We start from the raw sequence: 18308 nt of genomic DNA, 5'->3' as shown, positions 1-18308 counted from the left end.
AATTTGGGAAGCAACCAACTACTGTAACTTCTCTTTACTTTTTCATAAGAAAATGACAATGAGGAAGGAAGTGCAGCAGAAATCTTGAACATTACCACTATTATGCAAAAAAAAAAATGCTGTTAACTGTTTTCCCCTCAGTGACTTGATGTGCTCTCAGATGGAAAACTTATGATTCTTGTGACTCTTGGCTACCCGAAATCACATGAGATGAGCAAGGAAGAAAGACACAAAAGCTATATTTATATCTAGCCCTGAACTTCTCAGAAATACCTTAATGTGATTCCTTGCAGAGACTGATAAAAATATCAGATGAGGGAGACTTTCAAATGATCAATGATTACAATTGACAATACAATATTGCTATATATTAAACTTCTAAATGTTTAATGCAAAATGTCTCTCTGAAAATATTTTTTAAATAAAGGAAAATTCCTTGCTCAGGAATGAATTTAAGTGGTTGTACAGCTTAAGCAAATATCATTCAAATTAGCTGATTATTATGAGGAGTGAGATTAAATTAGCATCCAGGTATATCTGTGTATTTTACCTTAAGAGGATCATGATTTTTCAGTTCTGATTCCATAAAGACATTTGCTACACTGCTTGTAAAATATATTTTATTTTATTTTTGCTGTAACATTTTCTAGAACCTGTTCTTTCATGAAAGTAGATTAGAATATGATAAGCAAAGAATGACCAGGACAGATTTGGAAATTCGTAGAGTCCTATTTACAAAGTTTCCCTTGTTTTAAGTAAAATGATTATCACAGAGAGATATTCATCCTGGAGCATATTTGGTCTCATTAGTATTGTCATAGTAAAAATAAAAATTTTTAAACTTCACGTTTAATTTACTTACTTAAGAGATTTTTAACTATCAGCTATCCTGCTCTGTCCTCCTACGTCCTCTACAATCTGGTAGGCAGAAAATTTGAGAGTGCCCCTATTTTTCAAATTCTCCCTTATTTTAAAATATTGCAATTTTTGACAATGACCTTTAATTGTTTATGAATTTTTAACTTCAACATTATATATATTCACCTTCATCAGAACACTGAGCTGTTGTTACATATGTTTCCCCAGAAAATGATTATGATTACCTATAGGGGCATAAATGATGATGAGGAGAAGACATTTATGGAGTAGTTGGGATAGGAATAAGGCAGGTATGTTTTAGAAGTTTGTATCAAGCAGTGAAACAGGTATTGTTGTTACCTCTGGGATATTTGTTGTACAAACTGGGCATTCCAAGTTTTGATATGTAGAATTAGGTTTTCAAAAAGTATGCTTGCATAGATTAGCACCATTATAGCCATCCCAAGGGGAAAGAAAAGCATGAAAACAAAATGTGAAATTCTGACTTGCCACTAAGCATCCAGAGTTTCCAGAGGCATAGCAGCCAGCATGCCTCTTCATGAGTACAAATACTTAGTTGCTTTTGACTCTTATTGAAAAAATAATATCTTTCCCCCATTTGTCACTAGAACTGCCACCAGAAGAAAAGCCCTTCGTTTGCTCCAAATAAGCACTTCTGTTTTTCACAGCTTGCAGTAATGCTTAAAGTAAATAAGTTCTTGTGCAGCTAGCACTATTGGATTCATTCAATTGCCTGAACAAAGCTATTGTTTAGAGGTCTACAACAAGCCTTTTCTCTGTTTCCTTTAAAAGAATCTTCCTTGTTCCTGTGCTTGGCATGCTTAGTATAGTAAGCCTTTCTACAATTCTAAAATGCTAAAGATAATTTTCCCCCACAGAAGAAATGAAGGAAGACTATGACACTATGGGGCCAGAAGCCACGATCCAGACCGCAATTAACAATGGTACAGGTGAGTTATGTTGGCCACGCTCAGATCACATTTGTCCTGTGTCATGTGGGTTTAGTGAGGCAGGGAAGGAAACAGTGACACATCCATTTGTATCTCCATGACTTAACAAGTAGTCAACTTTACAGGTCTCTGGTTTTGTTTCAAATCAAAATTTCCTACATTTTGGTATTTTACTAAGCAAATACATCTTTCATTTTCACACCCCTAATTTACCTGTGACGCTCAAGAATACTGAACTCTATGAATGGATCCTTTCAGTGCATGAGTTGGGTGAATTTCTAGTAGTAACTTTTATTTTAAAAGACTGCAAAAAATTATTTTAAAATTAGGATATGATATACCTCTGCTAGCCACCACTTGATATCAGTCGTTGAGAATTCAAATGATATGGTGTAATTTAGACTGTAAAATTTTTTTTTCAGAAAGACAAATTTCCACAAACATTTCTCTCAATAATTAATCATCTCAGTTCCTTTTAATCCTTTCTTTACTTGTAATTCTCTGCATCCTTGAGCCCTTTTAAATAATTTTTTCCAGGCAGTTTTAGAGAAGAATTGACAAGTTTACTTATTTTTAATGAAGCTAAAAAATTACAGTGGGAAGATACTGAGTGGTGTTTTGTTTTACTCTGCTACTGCAATAGAATGGAGTTTCAGGACAACTGTGATATTCCATGTTTTTTCCCAAACACTGAATGGCATCTTCTCTCACATTCTTACATCACCAACACAAATTTACATGTTCCATCTCTCTTTTCCTAGATGAGACTGTTTATTTTGTGGAGGGGAGGGGTGTTGCAAACAGTCCTCTACACTACCATCACAAATATTAGCATAGTGTCCACTATAAAATTATCTTCCAAAATAAAACAAAAAAAAACATGTAACTACTTCTACTCAACTCATCCATGAAAAAAAAACTTGAAGTTTTATGAAATGTAAAAAACTAAGATGATTTTACATCACCCTTATGTTGATACACATCATAATACACTGCTCATGTTGTGTTTCTGTTTAAAATGTGCTTATTAATAACTTAAAAGCATGAATTCACTTTCCTGGGTATAAAATAAGAGAAATAATAAAAACCTATTGTCATTCTATTCATTTGAATAATGTCAATTTAAGGTATAAAAATAAAACTGTACAATATATGATTCTAGAAAAAGTATAGAATCGAGCACCAAGAAGCCTAATTTTTACACACAGCTCTGACAATGACTAGATTGTAACCTTGGGCAAGTCAGTATTCCTCTTTGGAACTCAGTTCCCACAACTGCAAAACGAATAGATTAAACTAGTTTCTTGATAAGAATACTTCTAGTTTTAATATTTTATGTTGCATGGGTATTATCACCATGTAAAAATAGAAACAAGATAAAATAACTTCATATTAAAACAAAAATAAAGCGATATCATGAATTAGATACTTTCTATAATGTCCCAACTCATGGGATCAAAAATGGCTTCAAATTCCTTTTAAGGATAAATGTTAACTTTCAGACTCCAGCATAAAAAAAACTGATTTTTATTACCCTTATAAGCACTTAAAGTGTCACAAAAGAAAATTTACCCCACAAAGTAACAATTTACTAGCTGTTGTATACACCTAGAGTTTAAAGTGAGCTTAATAAAAATTGCTTCTATTCAGAAGGTTTAAAAATCAATCTTGAATGTCTTTTCACCAGGCTTTAAAAACCCCTTTTTTCTCATAATACCTGCTGTACCTTGTAGTTCATATGTATTCAGTCAATAAATAAATCAATAAGTGTTCATTGAGTGTGTTCTATATAGTCACTGCTGTGTGCATATGTGGTAGAAGATGGGTCAGGAAGACTAAAACATGGTTATCATTTAATTTGGAAGATGAGACTAATACACCTGAAAAAATAATGATGAAGAATAAGTGAAAATATGTGATAAACCTGCAACAAATGGTAGGAGCCATAATTATTTAGTTTTTTTGTTGTTTTGTTTTGATTTGTTTTGTTTTGTTTGAGACAAGAGTCTCACTTTGTCACCCAGGCTGGAGTGCAGTGGTGCAATCTCGGCTCACTGCAACCTCTCCCTCCCAGGTTCAAGCAATTCTCCTGCCTCAGCCTCCCTAGTAGCTGGGATTTCAGGCATGCACCACCATGCCCGGCTAATTTTTGTATTTCTAGTAGAGACGGGGTTTCACCATGTTGGCCAGGCTGGTCTCGAACTCATGACCTCAGGTGATCCTCCCACCTCGGCCTCCCGAAGTGCTGGGATTACAGGCATGTGCCACTGCGCCTGGCCTATAATTATTTGAATTACAGAAGTGAGAGAGAGTCTATGGAATGGGCATTCACATCAGGTTTTGTGAAGGAGGTAGAATTCGAACTAAATACATTTTCAATAGTCATGGAGGAGTGAGGAAGGGCTTTCTAATTGAAGAGGAGTCTGTGAGCCAAGAAGGGAAAGTGTGACATCTATTCAGAGGATAGTGAGTAAAGGGTTTTGGCTGAATCAGAGAGTCCTAGGAGGCAATTTCTGGGAAATAAAGCTGGACATTTAAGTTAAAGCCAGATGGTGGAGAATATAAAGCACCAGACAGAAGAGTCTGGGTCATGTTATGCTACCATGATTTCTGTGGGTGAAAACTAGACTCTGAGAGACCAACTGGAAGTCACTGTAGTTATCCAGGTGTGAAGTGATAAAAATCTTGTCCTAAGGTGGAGACAGTGATGAAATTAGCAACATGACTTCTTAACAAACAATTGATTCTCTGAATGATGGAGGCAAAATGGCTTCAAAATTACAGATCTGCATGTTTAGCATATAGCAGTACTTGCTATTTCTAGATTTACAGAAGAAGGATCTAATTTTGAGAAGATCTTGAACCAGCCTTTAGACACAAGTATTTTCATATAAAAGATATATAGATATGGGAATATAGGAATGTCCTTTGGAAATGAGGAATTGAAACCCAAGAAGTCAGGGCTGGAGATAGAGATTTGAGAGTTATGCAAATATACTCAGATCATGTTCAAGATCATACAGGACTATGAGATTTACAACTGAGTGTATTTGTTGAAGCAAGTAGAAAGCTGAGGCCAGGGCTCCTGGTGGGTGGGGAGGAAAATCAACAAAGATTTTCTTTTGAAAAAAAAAAAAGATTATGACACAAGAGAAAAAAATTAAACATTCAGAAGCAAAGAAAGAGAATTTCGTAAAGGTGAGAACTCAGTTAAAAGCTTCAAATAACTACCCTTGAAAGAAAGCTGAGCAAATACACTGGACTTAGTTAATTAGAAATTTACTAGTGATCTTCAGCTTACAACTCTGCCCTTTTAGAGAATAAGTACATATCTTTCTTCCTAGCTACAAGTTTACCACTTCTTCTCCCTGACATCTCTTTGGATGCTAAATACATGTGGTTTTAGAAATAATACATCTTTTCTGGTTGAAATTGCATCTAAAAGACTATCTTCCTCTGCTCCCAAGTCCTGCTCATCAAGCTTCTGCTATTGGCTGAATTTCTTCTCTAGCCATCCCACACTAGAATGTCTTCCTCCAATGAACCTGTGGGGTTTGGGCTGCTTTATCGCCATGGATCCTGGAATGGTCTCCATCACAAAGTGTGTCTGAAGAAATGAGCGAGTGAATGGGAGACAAACAGCACTTGGACTTCCCTTTTGCATTTTTAGGTTAACATATTTTTGAGCCCTGGCCTGAAGTAACCAACCAGACATTTTCATCTCTCCATTATTCCAGTCATCCAAACTTGAAAGCCTTAGTTATATTTGACTGTTCTCTGTCCCTCATGTCCTCCTCTATTTAGTCAGCCCACATCTTTCCTATAACAGTTTCCTCAATGTCCAAATTCCCTTCTTAGAATCCTGAATTGCCCCTTAGCACCTACAGGACATTCTTCAGTCCGATAATAAGTGCCATCCATTGTATACCAACGGCGCTCCATTCTTGTCAGACCAAATCCCTTGGTGATAACAAAAAAGAACCACATTTATACCAACCTCTGATTCTCTGCCCATGCTATCCCTTCAGACCCTAATCCCCCAGCTCCTTTCTTCCAGGCATCCAAATTCTCCCCATCCTTCTGTTCTTCAAGTCCAGGTCACATCCCATTTCCTTAATGTGGTCATCTTTGAACACCCCAAATGACAGCAATCTCTTCAGAACCCTTGTGGAGTTCTGAAATCCCACAACCCTAAGGTGTATATGGCTAACTTCAGCATGTTTCGTCGTTCCTCCTTATATTGTTTGCCCTTATTTCATGTAGTCAATTTCATGAAGACAAGAGGTTTCTTCAGCTGAAAAATGAGGGTGGATCATCCTGGTATCTACCTCATTGGCTGACCTTGTTCTCTAGCCAGTAATTAAATAAATAATTACTGAGGTAATTAAATAAATAATGAAGCCAGTTGTGGTGGTCTGGCCCATAATCTCAGCTACTCAGGAGGTCGAGGCTGGAGGATGGCTTCAGTCCAGGAGTTGGAGGCTACAGTGAGCCATAATCCACTGCACTCCAGCCTGGGTGACAGAGCAAGACCCTATCTCAAAAACAGCAATAATCGGAATGTATATGTTGATATTAGTAAGTGACTAAAAAAATGTTTGCCCTAAGGAAAGGACTATTCCATTTGCCTCGACAAGCCCAGTTATAGCAGGGAGCACACATGGCAGATATTACAACTGGTGAAATGAATGAATGAATCAATGAATGGATATTTGGTGGAGAAGAAATGGATTCTGATAAAGGAAGCCACAGTAGGGGAAAACATTCTCTGTGGAGGAGACTAAGTATCTTCAGAGAGTGAAACTAGGATCTAAGTCCCTGAAGGATTTTGCCTTGTTAAAGGCAAAGAAGAATAGCCTAGAGTATCACTACATTTTTTTTAACAACAAAGTTAGATTAACTGTATGGCAAAATTGATCTATAACACATAAAACAGTGCAAACCTGGATTTATATTAATAACTTTCCACGTTGCATAAGTTCACCAGTTTTAATTTTTTTAAAAAAAGGAACAAAATTGTAATGCTTTCACACGTAAGATAAAGAATATCTTCTAACAAAGAGCCTTACAACTTTCAGATATTAATAGGATTTAAATTCAAAATGAAATTATTAGGTAAAATTTTTAAGAGTGTGTGAATGAACTATTTTCTAAGAAGAGTAGAGAAATGGAAAAACTTGGAAGCATTATACACATGAGTTTGCCTACGTGCTAGTAGTAACAAGGAGCTATCTTAGGTGCATGGTGATCATTAGCATTAATGCAGTTCCACGTGCATATCAATATCCAAATAGGGCCCTGATGTTTTACTCTTTGAATGTGTGAAAGTTATATTTACTCAGACAATCTAGTACCTCTAGTTATAAAGGGCTATTAATAACCACCTGCATCTGCGCTTCCTTTGCTAAGAGGGGGAAGAGGTACCTTACATCCAGAAACTGGGCAAGGCCAATTTAGGCATCAGTTCTTAATCTTACACAACACAATAAATTTCTTGTCTAAGAACTAACTGTATAGACTCTAACTATAGTCAAACTTGTTTCCAGTATTCTAAGAATAATACATAAATTATTTCACATATGAGAGGCAATTGTTTTGGGAGGCTCCAGATTCTAGAGACCAATTACCTACACTTGAATTTTATCTCTACCAATTACTAGTTACATTAACTTGAGTGTGTAATTGATAAGCCTTCATTTCTACATCAGTAAAGTGGAAATCATGATTCCTTATGTACAAGGCCTTGCTGTAGGGATTAAATGGCATGTCATTTTTATTTATTTATTTTTTAACTGTATTTTTATTTTCTTTCATTTTTTTATTTCAATAGGTTTTGGGGAACAGGTGATGTTTGGTTACATGAATAAGCTGTTTAGTAGTGATTTCTGAGGTTTTGGCGCACCCATCACCCAAGCAGTGTACACCGTGCCCAATGTGTAGTTTTTTTTCCCTCATCACCCTCCCACCATTTCCCCAAAGTCCATTGTGTCATTCTCATGGCATGCCATTTTTAAAGCACCCAGTACAACAACTAACATAGACTAGATGCTCACCCTGTTTTGTTTTGCCAGTTGTTTTTTTTTTTTTTTTTTTTTTTTTTTGAGATGGAGTCTCGCTCTTTTTGCCCGGGCTGGAGTGCAATGGTGCAATTTCGGCTCACTGCAACCTCCGCCTCCTGGGTTCAAGCAATTCTCCTGCCTCAGCCTCCTGAGTAGCTGGGATTACAGGCATGCGCCACCACGCCCGGCTAATTTTTGTACTTTTAGTAGAGATGGGGTTTTGTCATGTTGGCCAGGCTGATCTTGAACTCCTGACCTCAAGTGTCCCCCCACCTCAGCCTCCCAAAGTGCTGGGACTACAGGCATGAGCCACCAGGCCTGGCCAACTTCAAACTATTTTTGTTCATTAAGAAATGAATACATCGTAAACTGTTTTCTCCATTCATACTGGTTCCTCCTTAACTTTTTCTCTAGGAAACAAAAATACAATTTTAACAAATTTGTAATGAAAGGACTAACCAATTATGAGAGCCGTTGACATTTAAGTTCTTTTGACATTCTGGAAAACTACACAGACAAGTTGTAGGACACATTATTTTCAGTACTCTGGCATTTGAGGCTAAAATATGAAGGTTAAGAACTAGTTTCGTTTTATATGTGATTTCATTTTTATTTAGCATCCCTTCTTTAACTGTGTAGGAGGAGGATTTAGTAGTATTTATAATGATTACATATAATAATGATGAAAGCTGTCAGACTTTTCCTTTCTTTGACAACAGACTGACATCAGGAATCGTGTTCTTTTTAAAAATTTATTATTGACACATAACAATTTTACATATTAATATTTGTGAGGTGCAACATGATGTTTTGATACATGTATAAATTGTTTAATGATCAAATCAAGGTGATTAGCATATCCATCTCCTTAAACATTTATCATTTCTTTGTGTTAAGGACATTCGAGAACCCCCCGTTCTAGCTATTCTGAAATATGCACTACATTTTTGTGAGCTCCAGTCACATAATAGACCAACATAACTATTTCTCCTATCTAACTGTAGTTTTGTACCCATTGAGAAATCTCTCATTGTTCACCCTTCCCCCTACTCTCCTCATCCTCTGGAATCAGCCTAAATGTCCATCAACAGATGAATGGATAATGAATGGTATATATACCCAATGGAATACTATTCAGCCATAAAAAAGAATGAAATCATGTCATTTGCAGCAACATGGATAAACCTGGAGGACATTATGCTAAGTGAAATAAGCCAAGCACAGAAACATAAATATCACTTGACCTCACTCATATGTGGAATCTAAAAAGCTGTTCTCATGGAAGTGGAGAAAAATCATATATATTTTTTTCTTCTTACCCTGGATAACAACCAATAAACAAAAACGAAGCATTTGCCCATTGTTAACAACCACTAAAATACATACATTCAGAGTGTTTGTTGTATGTAGAATTTGAACTGAGGCTTGAGGAAACTTTAAGGAAATAGAAGGGTGAGTTCCTTCCACTAAGCAACATAAAATTTTAGGGGTGTTGATTAAAAAAATCATAATGACAAGAAGAGAAAATTTACAAATAAATAATTATAGCCTCATTAGTTATTCAACTCAATGGTCACTTATTGGGACCCTACTAAGTGCAAGGCATTTTGTTAGTCATCACAAAAGATACAGTGAGAAAAGAAGAGTCACTGTCATTAAGGACCTACATTCATCCGGGTGAATAAAACAGTGGTAGATGAATACGAAATGCGTGTAAAATATTTAGTGCAACGTTAGCGCATAATAAATGCGCTATCATTTCTAGCCATCATTATTGATTATAATATCATCTGGATTAAGACGTTTTATTTGAAATACAGCAAGCTATGTAAGTTCAAATGCAAAGTGTTCAGTATTGTAGAGGGTTTCTGACAGTATAGGGTCAAATATTGGAGATAGGACAAGAGAGGTGCCTTAAAGAAATTGCAAATTTCAGGGAAGACTTTCTTCAAGACAAAGACTTGCTGGGTATGCCTCTGTGCACAAGAGAGAAAGAGAGAAAGGCTGAAATGTAAAAGGAGACTGGGTGAAAGATGGAGTGGGTTATCAAACGAGTTGTAAGAGAATAATTTTAGATGATAGCCACAATAATGTTTATTTTTTAGCAGTAAGATCAGAAGAAGAAGACAGAATGATGATAGGAGAGAATGTTGTCAATTTAAGATGATCCAAGGAATACACACTGTATTGGTTGCACTCTTTGAAGTCAATAGGAAAAAGAGACTATCAGTCAGCAGTAAGGGAATAGGAATACAGTTGGAATCTTGAGACATGGACACGTAGAATAATTGCTGTGGACAATGCATGGAGATTCAATTATTAGGAAGGAATATCCCATTTTGAAAACATAGTCTGCAACAAGACTATACTATTATTTAAGATTTTTTTAAGATACGTTTGATACTCCAGAAATTGGACTGGATCGTAGTTCAGCAGGGTAAGAATGATACAAGTGTAAGGGACAGAGATGGAAGTGATGATTTCAAGTTCCAAGGTGAACTGAGGTAAATAAAATCAGAATGGGTAAAATGGACTAGGGAACTTTTCAGGGCCTGATTGTCACATTGAAGTACACGTTTCAAGGGAATGAGAAACTGGATGATAGGGAAGGGGAGAAAGTAGAAATCAGAGAGCAAACGTTCACGGTTCTGGTTCTTGTCCCAGGGTTAGCCCAGGAGCAAGTGTGGCCATCCATGTTGCTGGATTAGAGAAAGCCTAAGCACTATGAAGCCAGGTTCTGCATGGACTACCTATTAAGTGGTGAAGTTTCCCAGAATGCAATGGCATCCTGTGGGAAATGTAATCATGGGACAGGCGTCATTTTGCTTGCAGTATACAGGCAATGTCCTAAAACATGACGGTGAAAATGGATGACTTTCGACTTCAAACCATTACAGCTACAGAGTGGAAACTATTTGAGGGTAGAGGTTAGGTCTGCTCTTCTCCATAATCCCTCTCAGAGGATGCAGTGGTTTATACAGTGTTAATGGTTCATAACCAGGGTATTTGTTGAATTAATGAATAAATAAAGAAATAAATGATGAGTGAGTTGACGAAACAGGAACATTGATTGGAAGCAGTAGCGTGAATTAAGGAGTTTGTTGACCCTTCCTCTTTGTTCTGTGATTCATTTTGGCCCTGTGGAAAAGGTCTGTAAGGGATGGGTTATTATCAGGGGATGACACAGTTTCATTTAGTCTGAAAAAGTGGAACACATGTAGGAGGATATAATTAAGCATGGGAGGAGAATAACGAGTAATATGTGAAATGGGAAAGCAAAATGAACCGGGAATAAAGTTCTTTTTTTGGTTTCTAGTCCAAAGTTAAGCTTGAGGCATTTCTTGTTTACTATAACCACAAAATATCTAATATCTGCCAACTAATAACTAATACCTGCTATTTTAACAGATGTTAAAATAATACCTAATAAAAATTCACCTTTGCAAGGTGCTATGGAAAGTTATTCTTTATTGAGCGCCTTTAGAAACTTGATTACAAATTAGAAACAGTCAAATTAGGAAATACAATCCTTAAATATTAAATGGAAATTTTAAATAAGCATCTTGAACAGAGAATTTGAAAAACTTTTATGTGTTCTCTTTGCCCCACTAGACCCAGCTCTGGATTACCCAGTTAAAAAAAAAATGTAAGAATAAAACAAGTGTCTAGGATTCAGAGGAATGGGGACATTTAAAAAAAAAGAAAAAAAGTAAAAATTTTCTACACACACATATACAAACACACACACACACACACACTCTCTCTCTCTGAAGTGGGCATTTTAACTGACTTCCCCCCATATTCATTGTATGGTGTAATAATGTTGCTATTTAGAATTGCTTATAATGTCATTGTGATCGTTTCAGTATGTAGGGCCTGTTCAAATGGTATCAAGTCAGGCATGATGAAAAACTAAAAAGATGAGGTTCTCTCTTTTCTTGCCTCTTTCTCTCATGTTGAGTCATTATGGTGCAGTAGAAAGAGCAGTGGGTGAAGAGTCAGGATACATAAATCCTACATACAGCTCTTCCAGAAATTACTTGTGCAACTTTGTATGAATCACTAACCTCACTGTACCTTAGTTGTAACATCTGTTAAATGAGGAAATCAGGCTAGAAATTTTGAACTCCACCCCACCCTGCCCTTTCTTCTAATGAAATTTTACTGGAAGCATGAACAAAAAAATTACTGGACTGCACTAGCCGTCATGGGATGGGAGGCTCTCGGGGGCCCTGCCTCACGATAACATACACAGGGCCAGCTTCCTGGGTCTGGGACCTGCACAGTCGCACAGGGCCCAGCACTGAGAAGGGCTGCTTGTTTGGCTCTGCAGTTGCTGTCTTGAAGCTCTTGACAATTTTTGAATGAGGGGCCCAACATTTTCATTTTACACTGGGCCCCACCAACCATATAGCCAGTCCTGTTCATGTCTCACAAAATATATGAGAAGAATAGCAGAGTACAAGCTAGGATGGGAAGTGGTGGAATCAGAGAGGCAGTGCTTCAAGTATTGAACAGAAATGCCAGTTAGGTCTAAGTTTACAGGATCCTTCTTTGGGTGTCTCCAGAGCAATTGAACCCCAAGTAAAGATCCAGATCTAGACTGAAAATCTTGCCTCAGCAAGAAATACAGTGGTGCCAGGTGTAACTCCCCTAAACTGATAATATTAGTATAAGGTTGGCAGCCTAGCCAGCAATTAAGTCTCTTTAACCATCAATTCTGTGCATCACATTGTTAGCATAGGGGAAAGTGGGGGAAAGAAGAAGAACTTTTTTTACTTTCACTATACTCTTGGTTTAATAACTCTCAATTTCTCCTGTTCCTCTTAACATGGAGCTTAAATTAAAACTTTTAAATTAGTTAGCTTTCTTATATCAGTAACAGAAGCGATACAAGTTTGATTATAACGTATTTCTCTGCAAGAGTTGAGTGGATATATAATGTTAATCAATTGTACAAAATCAGTTTATCAGATAATTCAGTTAGTACCTAAATACTTAACAAGGAGGGACTCATACTATTACAAAGTATGTCATATTCTTCTTGGTTGTATCTATCACATTTTTATAGGTTGGAAGAGTTTTGTCTGCCAGTCAGACATCCGTCAGGGAAGTCATTATTTTTTAATTTCTTAGTTAACTTCATACATTGAGTTTTTAAAAATAAGGTGGAGAAAGAGATAGGTTTGGAGGAGAGAAAAATAGAAGTAGTGCTTGGCAGGTGAGACGGGGGATGATTTTCAGACTATAATCAGTGAACCCCAAGAAGAGCCTGTTCACTTCCTGGCTAATGAACGCTGTTGTTTTATTAGCTTTGTTTGCGATTAGGAGCAGCTATCTTCACTTCACAGCAAGTGTTCCCACAAGAAATAACTGATATTTCAAGCTTCTTGAGTGCCTCCTTCATTCATTCAACAAATATTTAATAAGCGCTGTTTTGCTTGTGATGTTGTCTGGGGTTTCCAGGCACTTCCAAAATATTTTCTCTTAATCTGCATGTTTGTTTTCCCCATCAGAAAGCTGTGTTGTTTTGAGTTTTTAATGGAAAAGAATACAGATAAAATTCTCTAGGCCTAGCCAGTAAAGAAAAAGCAAACTGATTAAAGTAATTAATTAATTGAAATTATGGAATTCTGGAACTTTGAGGACACCCCAGAAAGCACACCCTGGCTCATTTTACAGATGAGGAAATTGAAATTCAAAAACATGAAATAACTGAGCCAAAATGAGGAGTCCAAGGACCCTGAACCTTGCCTAATCATTCAATTATTGCATAATAACTGCGACCCAGGCACTATGCTAGGTGCTGGTGACACAAAGCTGAATAACATATGGTTCATTCCTTTATCAGCTCACAGACACGTAAGAGAAAGATTACGATGGGATGTGATCAATTCGATGATTGAGACACACAGATGACATTCAGTAAGTGAAGAAGGAAGTCTATGTGAACTCAGGCTGAGATAGTCAGGAAAGCTACCTAATAATAATAATATGGGACCAATTGTGCTTCTCTCCAAAATCATGTTATGAATGTCTCATTTAGCCATGCGAGGCAGAGGATTGAATTTGTAGAGTTCTTAAATTGGACAAGGGTCAGAATTTCGTGAAAGACTTGTTAAAACACAGATTGCTGGTTCCATAGGTTTGGATGGGCCCCAATAATTTGCATTTCAAGCAAGCTCCCAGATAATACGGATGCCACTGACTTTTGAAAATCACTGACTGTCCCGAGCATTCTTAGGTTTCACGTGTCTCTACATAAAGCACAAGAAAAGAGCATTGAATTGCTGGGCAAAATCACCTTACTTCATCAACTCCTCTAAAATATAATAAACTAGTCTATCTTTTTGGTAATATGCCAATTCCAAATTTTTAGGTTACACAGTAATGTGAAAGACAAGTGCATATTGTCTATATTGGGAATTTTTTTGTGTGTGTGTGAGATGGAGTTTCACTCTTGTTGCCCAGGCTGGAGTGCAGTGGCACAATCTCGGCTCACCGCAACCTCCGCCTCCCAGGTTCAAGTGATTCTCCTGCCTCAGCCTCCCTAGTAGCTGGGATTATAGGCATGTGCCACCACGCCCGGCTAATTTTGTATTTTTAGTAGAGATGGTGTTTCTCCATGTTGGTCAGGCTGGTCTCGAACTCCTGACCTCAGGTGATCCGCCCACCTTGGCCTCCCAAAGTGCTGGGATTACAGGCGTGAGCCACCGTGCCCGGCCTATCTTGGGAATTTTTTAAAAAGTAATGGACTCTATCATTCTGTGCCAATACACAGCAATCAAAATCGTTGAGTGTTAGCAGTCTCTACATCTTGATATTCAAAATCCCCTAATGTAAGATCTCCTGCTGTTTAGGGAGATATTTGATACTGCAGACTACTACAGATTCCCATTCCTTGTCCACTCTTCACCTCGCTCTCCTGAAGCTCTCTTACATGAGAAACTCTCATTGGCATCTGAACATGTGTTCCCTGGAGAAAGCCATGTTCAGAGCAAGGGTGGAGAGAGCAGCCAAGATGCTGTACTAATTCCCAGGAAGAGCAGAAAACTTTTCTGTTGCTCTTGACGACCTGGCTTTATCCATGCCTCTGTACCAGTTGGAGGCTCTGCGAGGCCGCCCATGTAGCTGTGTAATGAGAAAAAGATCATCCTCTTCCCTCACGGTTGTTTTTAGGTATCTAGTGCCAATATGTCTTTTGGAAGCCTTCTGCAAAAACGCATACATGCATTTTTAATGATGAAAAGCTTACATTTATTAATTAGTCAACTTTAAACAAGTAGCCATGAGAATCTATAGACCTCAACAAATGCTGAATACGTGCTTCCTTAAACTAAAAAACTCAATACAAATGACTACATTCAAAATAATTTTTGTGTTTTCTTATCATCTGAGATGTTAACAAAAAGGCTGTTTTTCAAAAAGATGATAAATACAGTTACCTAGATTTGTAATTGCTTCTTCAGGTCCCTTTGCCTTTCATAGTGAAGTAAGCAAAAGCCAGATTATATGATAAATACATAATTTATGTTATATACATTACATTACACTGGGGAAGTGTGTGTGTGTGTGTGTGTGTGTGTGTATGAGATGCCCTATTACACATACATATATATATATATATATATATAGACATGTCTATATATTGCAGAATCACAACCATTATGTGTATATATCTCCAAATGGGTGAATCACAGAAGTAGGAAAAAAATTAACCACTCATGTCCTCATTTCCAAGAACACTGGCACTAGTAGGCACTCAATAAACAGTTATTAAACAAGGGGATGGATGGATGATTCTACTCAGTTTTTTACATATACTTGCTGCAACTCCTCTGTACCTTCCAAGATATTTTCTTTTTAAAAAGAATTATTTATCATTTTGATGTTTACTTAAATGGCTTAACATAATATTCAATTTTCTTCCATTTTTTATGAAAATTAAAAGCATGCAGGACACTAACCAGTGATAATAGAGTACCTGTCTTCCACTGTGAACACAGGCTTGCTACAAATAAAGAAAATGAATGCCAAAGGGAAACAGAAAATGATAAAGAATAAGTATCCGGTCTATATTTCATTACCTGTAAACACTAAGCAAAGCCCACTTTTAAGTATCTTTGAGAAAGTATTCTAAAGCAACTTGATTATGGGGGCTGACTAATTTGGGGACCAATATTTCTCTTTTATTTAGAGTTCTGTTAACATCGCTTGATTTTTAGGCAATAATTTTTAAGGCCAGTCTATATTGATATTTATTATTATCTGTCTGAAAAATCAATTATCTAACACAGCCATAAAGATATTTATAAAAGTGTCATTAATAAGCAACGTTAGTAAGAGTGGCCAACATATTGCCGAGAGAACTGAGGCTTTCCTGACAAAAAGGGACCTGAAAATTCACCCTAACAATCTAACAATATTAAAATACACATGGTCATGAGGAAACATTTTTAATTAACATTCTTTTTTATGGCTGGGCGCGGTGGCTCACGCCTGTAATCCCAACACTTTGGGAGGCCGAGGTGGGTGGATCACGAGGTCAGGAGATCGAGACCATCCTGGCTAACGGTGAAACCCTGTCTCTACTAAAAATACGAAAAATTAGCCGGGCGTGATGTCAGGCACCTGTAGTCCCAGCTACTCAGGAGGCCGAGGCAGGAGAATAGTGTGAACCTGGGAGACGGAGCTGGCAGTGAGCCGAGATTGCACTACTGCACTTAAGCCTGGGCGACAGAGCAAGACTCCGTCTCAAAAAAAAAAAACAAACAAACAAAAAACAACTTTTTTTGTGTGTGTGTTTTTTGAGACAGGGGTCTCACTCTGTCACTCAGGGTGGAATGCAGTGGTGCGATCACAGCTCTCTGCAGCCTCAACCTCCCAAGCTCAAGCATTTCTGCTACCTCTGCCTCCCCAGTAGCAGGGACCACAGGCACGCACCACCATGCCAGGCTAATTCTTTTACTTTCTATAGAGACAAGATTTGTTGCCCAAGCTAGATATTCTTTTTTTGGATAGAGAAAAGGTTATCTAACCTTAGAGAAGGTTGAGAGATATTTGCAAGACATTAGGATAAATTTTAGGACTAAATGCAAAATCTCTGGAGAAGGTATGGGAAGAAATTACTTGAGGCTTCTTGTGAATTTTTGTTATGGTTTGATCATAAATACCATGCAAATATCCTTTGTCAGTGTGTTTTGGCAGTTCTTCCAAAGAGACCAGGGAGTGAAGAGGATTACAGAAAGAAGGAAAATGAGATTGATTTTACACTAGAAAAATGCAGTGAAGAATTCTACAACCTTTCAGCTACTTTTGTACCTCATTCCTGTGTCCAGTACACATTATTGCATAATCTTTCTAAAAACAAACATACAAACTTTCAGATACAATCAAAACTTCATTCTTCCCAACAATTCTGAGAGTAACCAAAATTGAATCCCATCATTTGTCCTAGTATTATAATTGTTAGGGTGATTTTAGTTTTAAGAGACTAACATAAGTTAGTTTTAAGAAACACAACATACCTTCAAGCAGAAAAGGAAGTTTCTTGACTCACAGAATTTAAGGAAGGTGGTCAACAGAACCACTGCAAGGTGCACCTCAGCCTCAGGAACGAGAAGAGCTAGAAATGAACTGTCAGAACATGCAATCTTGTCTGCTTTTCTCTGTATGTCTGCTTTATTCTCTCTTCATAAATCTTTTTCTAGATGGAAAATAACAATTCCTTCATTCCACATTTTATAGCTACAGTCACTTGGCAGAAAAAAAAAACTGCCTTGATGCTTTTTCTGGAACAAAGTCCTAAAATCATAGGGAAGGGATTTATTGAATTTAATTGGATCTATTGGCTACCCTGGACCAATCAACAAGTTGGCCTGGAGAAGAGAGGACTGAGATTGGCTCACCTGAGCAACAGAGATCAACTGTGGCTAGGGGAGCAGGATCACATGGTAACACAGCAGCTCCTTGGGTACCATAAGCCTTGGCAATCAGGAAATGGAGAAGCATTCCTAGGACAAGGTGAATGTTGAAGTACTGGGCAGAAAAACTGTATATTACTAGCACCTATTGCACCTCAGGGAAAAACTACATTAGATTCATGCTGGTGATACCTAGTTTCTGGGAGGTTTAACTCTAGCCCACTTAAGTGACCCTAGGTATATGAGATATATAAACAACAGAATATCTATACAGCATGAAGAAATATCCAGATGGAGCAAATGGATTTAAATGATTGAGTGACATCTTCTTCATGAAACCCTTTTTGAATACTTATCTGAGCCCTATCAAACTCTTGCAAGTATTTATGACCACTACTACACAGTTTATCAAATAATTATTCTACAGTTGCCTGAGTATTAGGTCTAAGTCCCTAGCTCAGCTGCAGGTATCTTATTTTATGCTTCCTTTTACCAAA

The 18308-nt window shown here is 37.3% G+C and overlaps 1 protein-coding gene across 6 annotated transcripts in view; it reads left to right on the top strand.

Annotated features, from left to right (window-relative positions):
• Window positions 1-18308, top strand: part of ZEB2 (zinc finger E-box binding homeobox 2) — a 132159-nt gene that overhangs the window by 93577 nt on the left and 20274 nt on the right. For 4 of the 6 annotated variants that reach the window (XM_001158120.6, XM_009443431.5, XM_009443432.5 and 1 more), the window contains one exon: window positions 1758-1829. The exons of the other annotated variants lie outside the window; for them this stretch is intronic. In XM_001158120.6, the coding sequence (XP_001158120.1) occupies window positions 1758-1829 (72 nt within the window). The remainder of the gene's footprint in view (window positions 1-1757; window positions 1830-18308) is intronic. 6 annotated transcript variants of the gene reach the window in all.

Source organism: Pan troglodytes, chromosome 13, assembly GCF_028858775.2.
Source record: "Pan troglodytes isolate AG18354 chromosome 13, NHGRI_mPanTro3-v2.0_pri, whole genome shotgun sequence".
In the NCBI taxonomy this organism is placed as follows: Eukaryota; Metazoa; Chordata; class Mammalia; order Primates; family Hominidae; genus Pan; species Pan troglodytes.
Note: the sequence above shows the minus strand (reverse complement) of the source record. Positions and strands in the feature narration are given on the sequence as shown.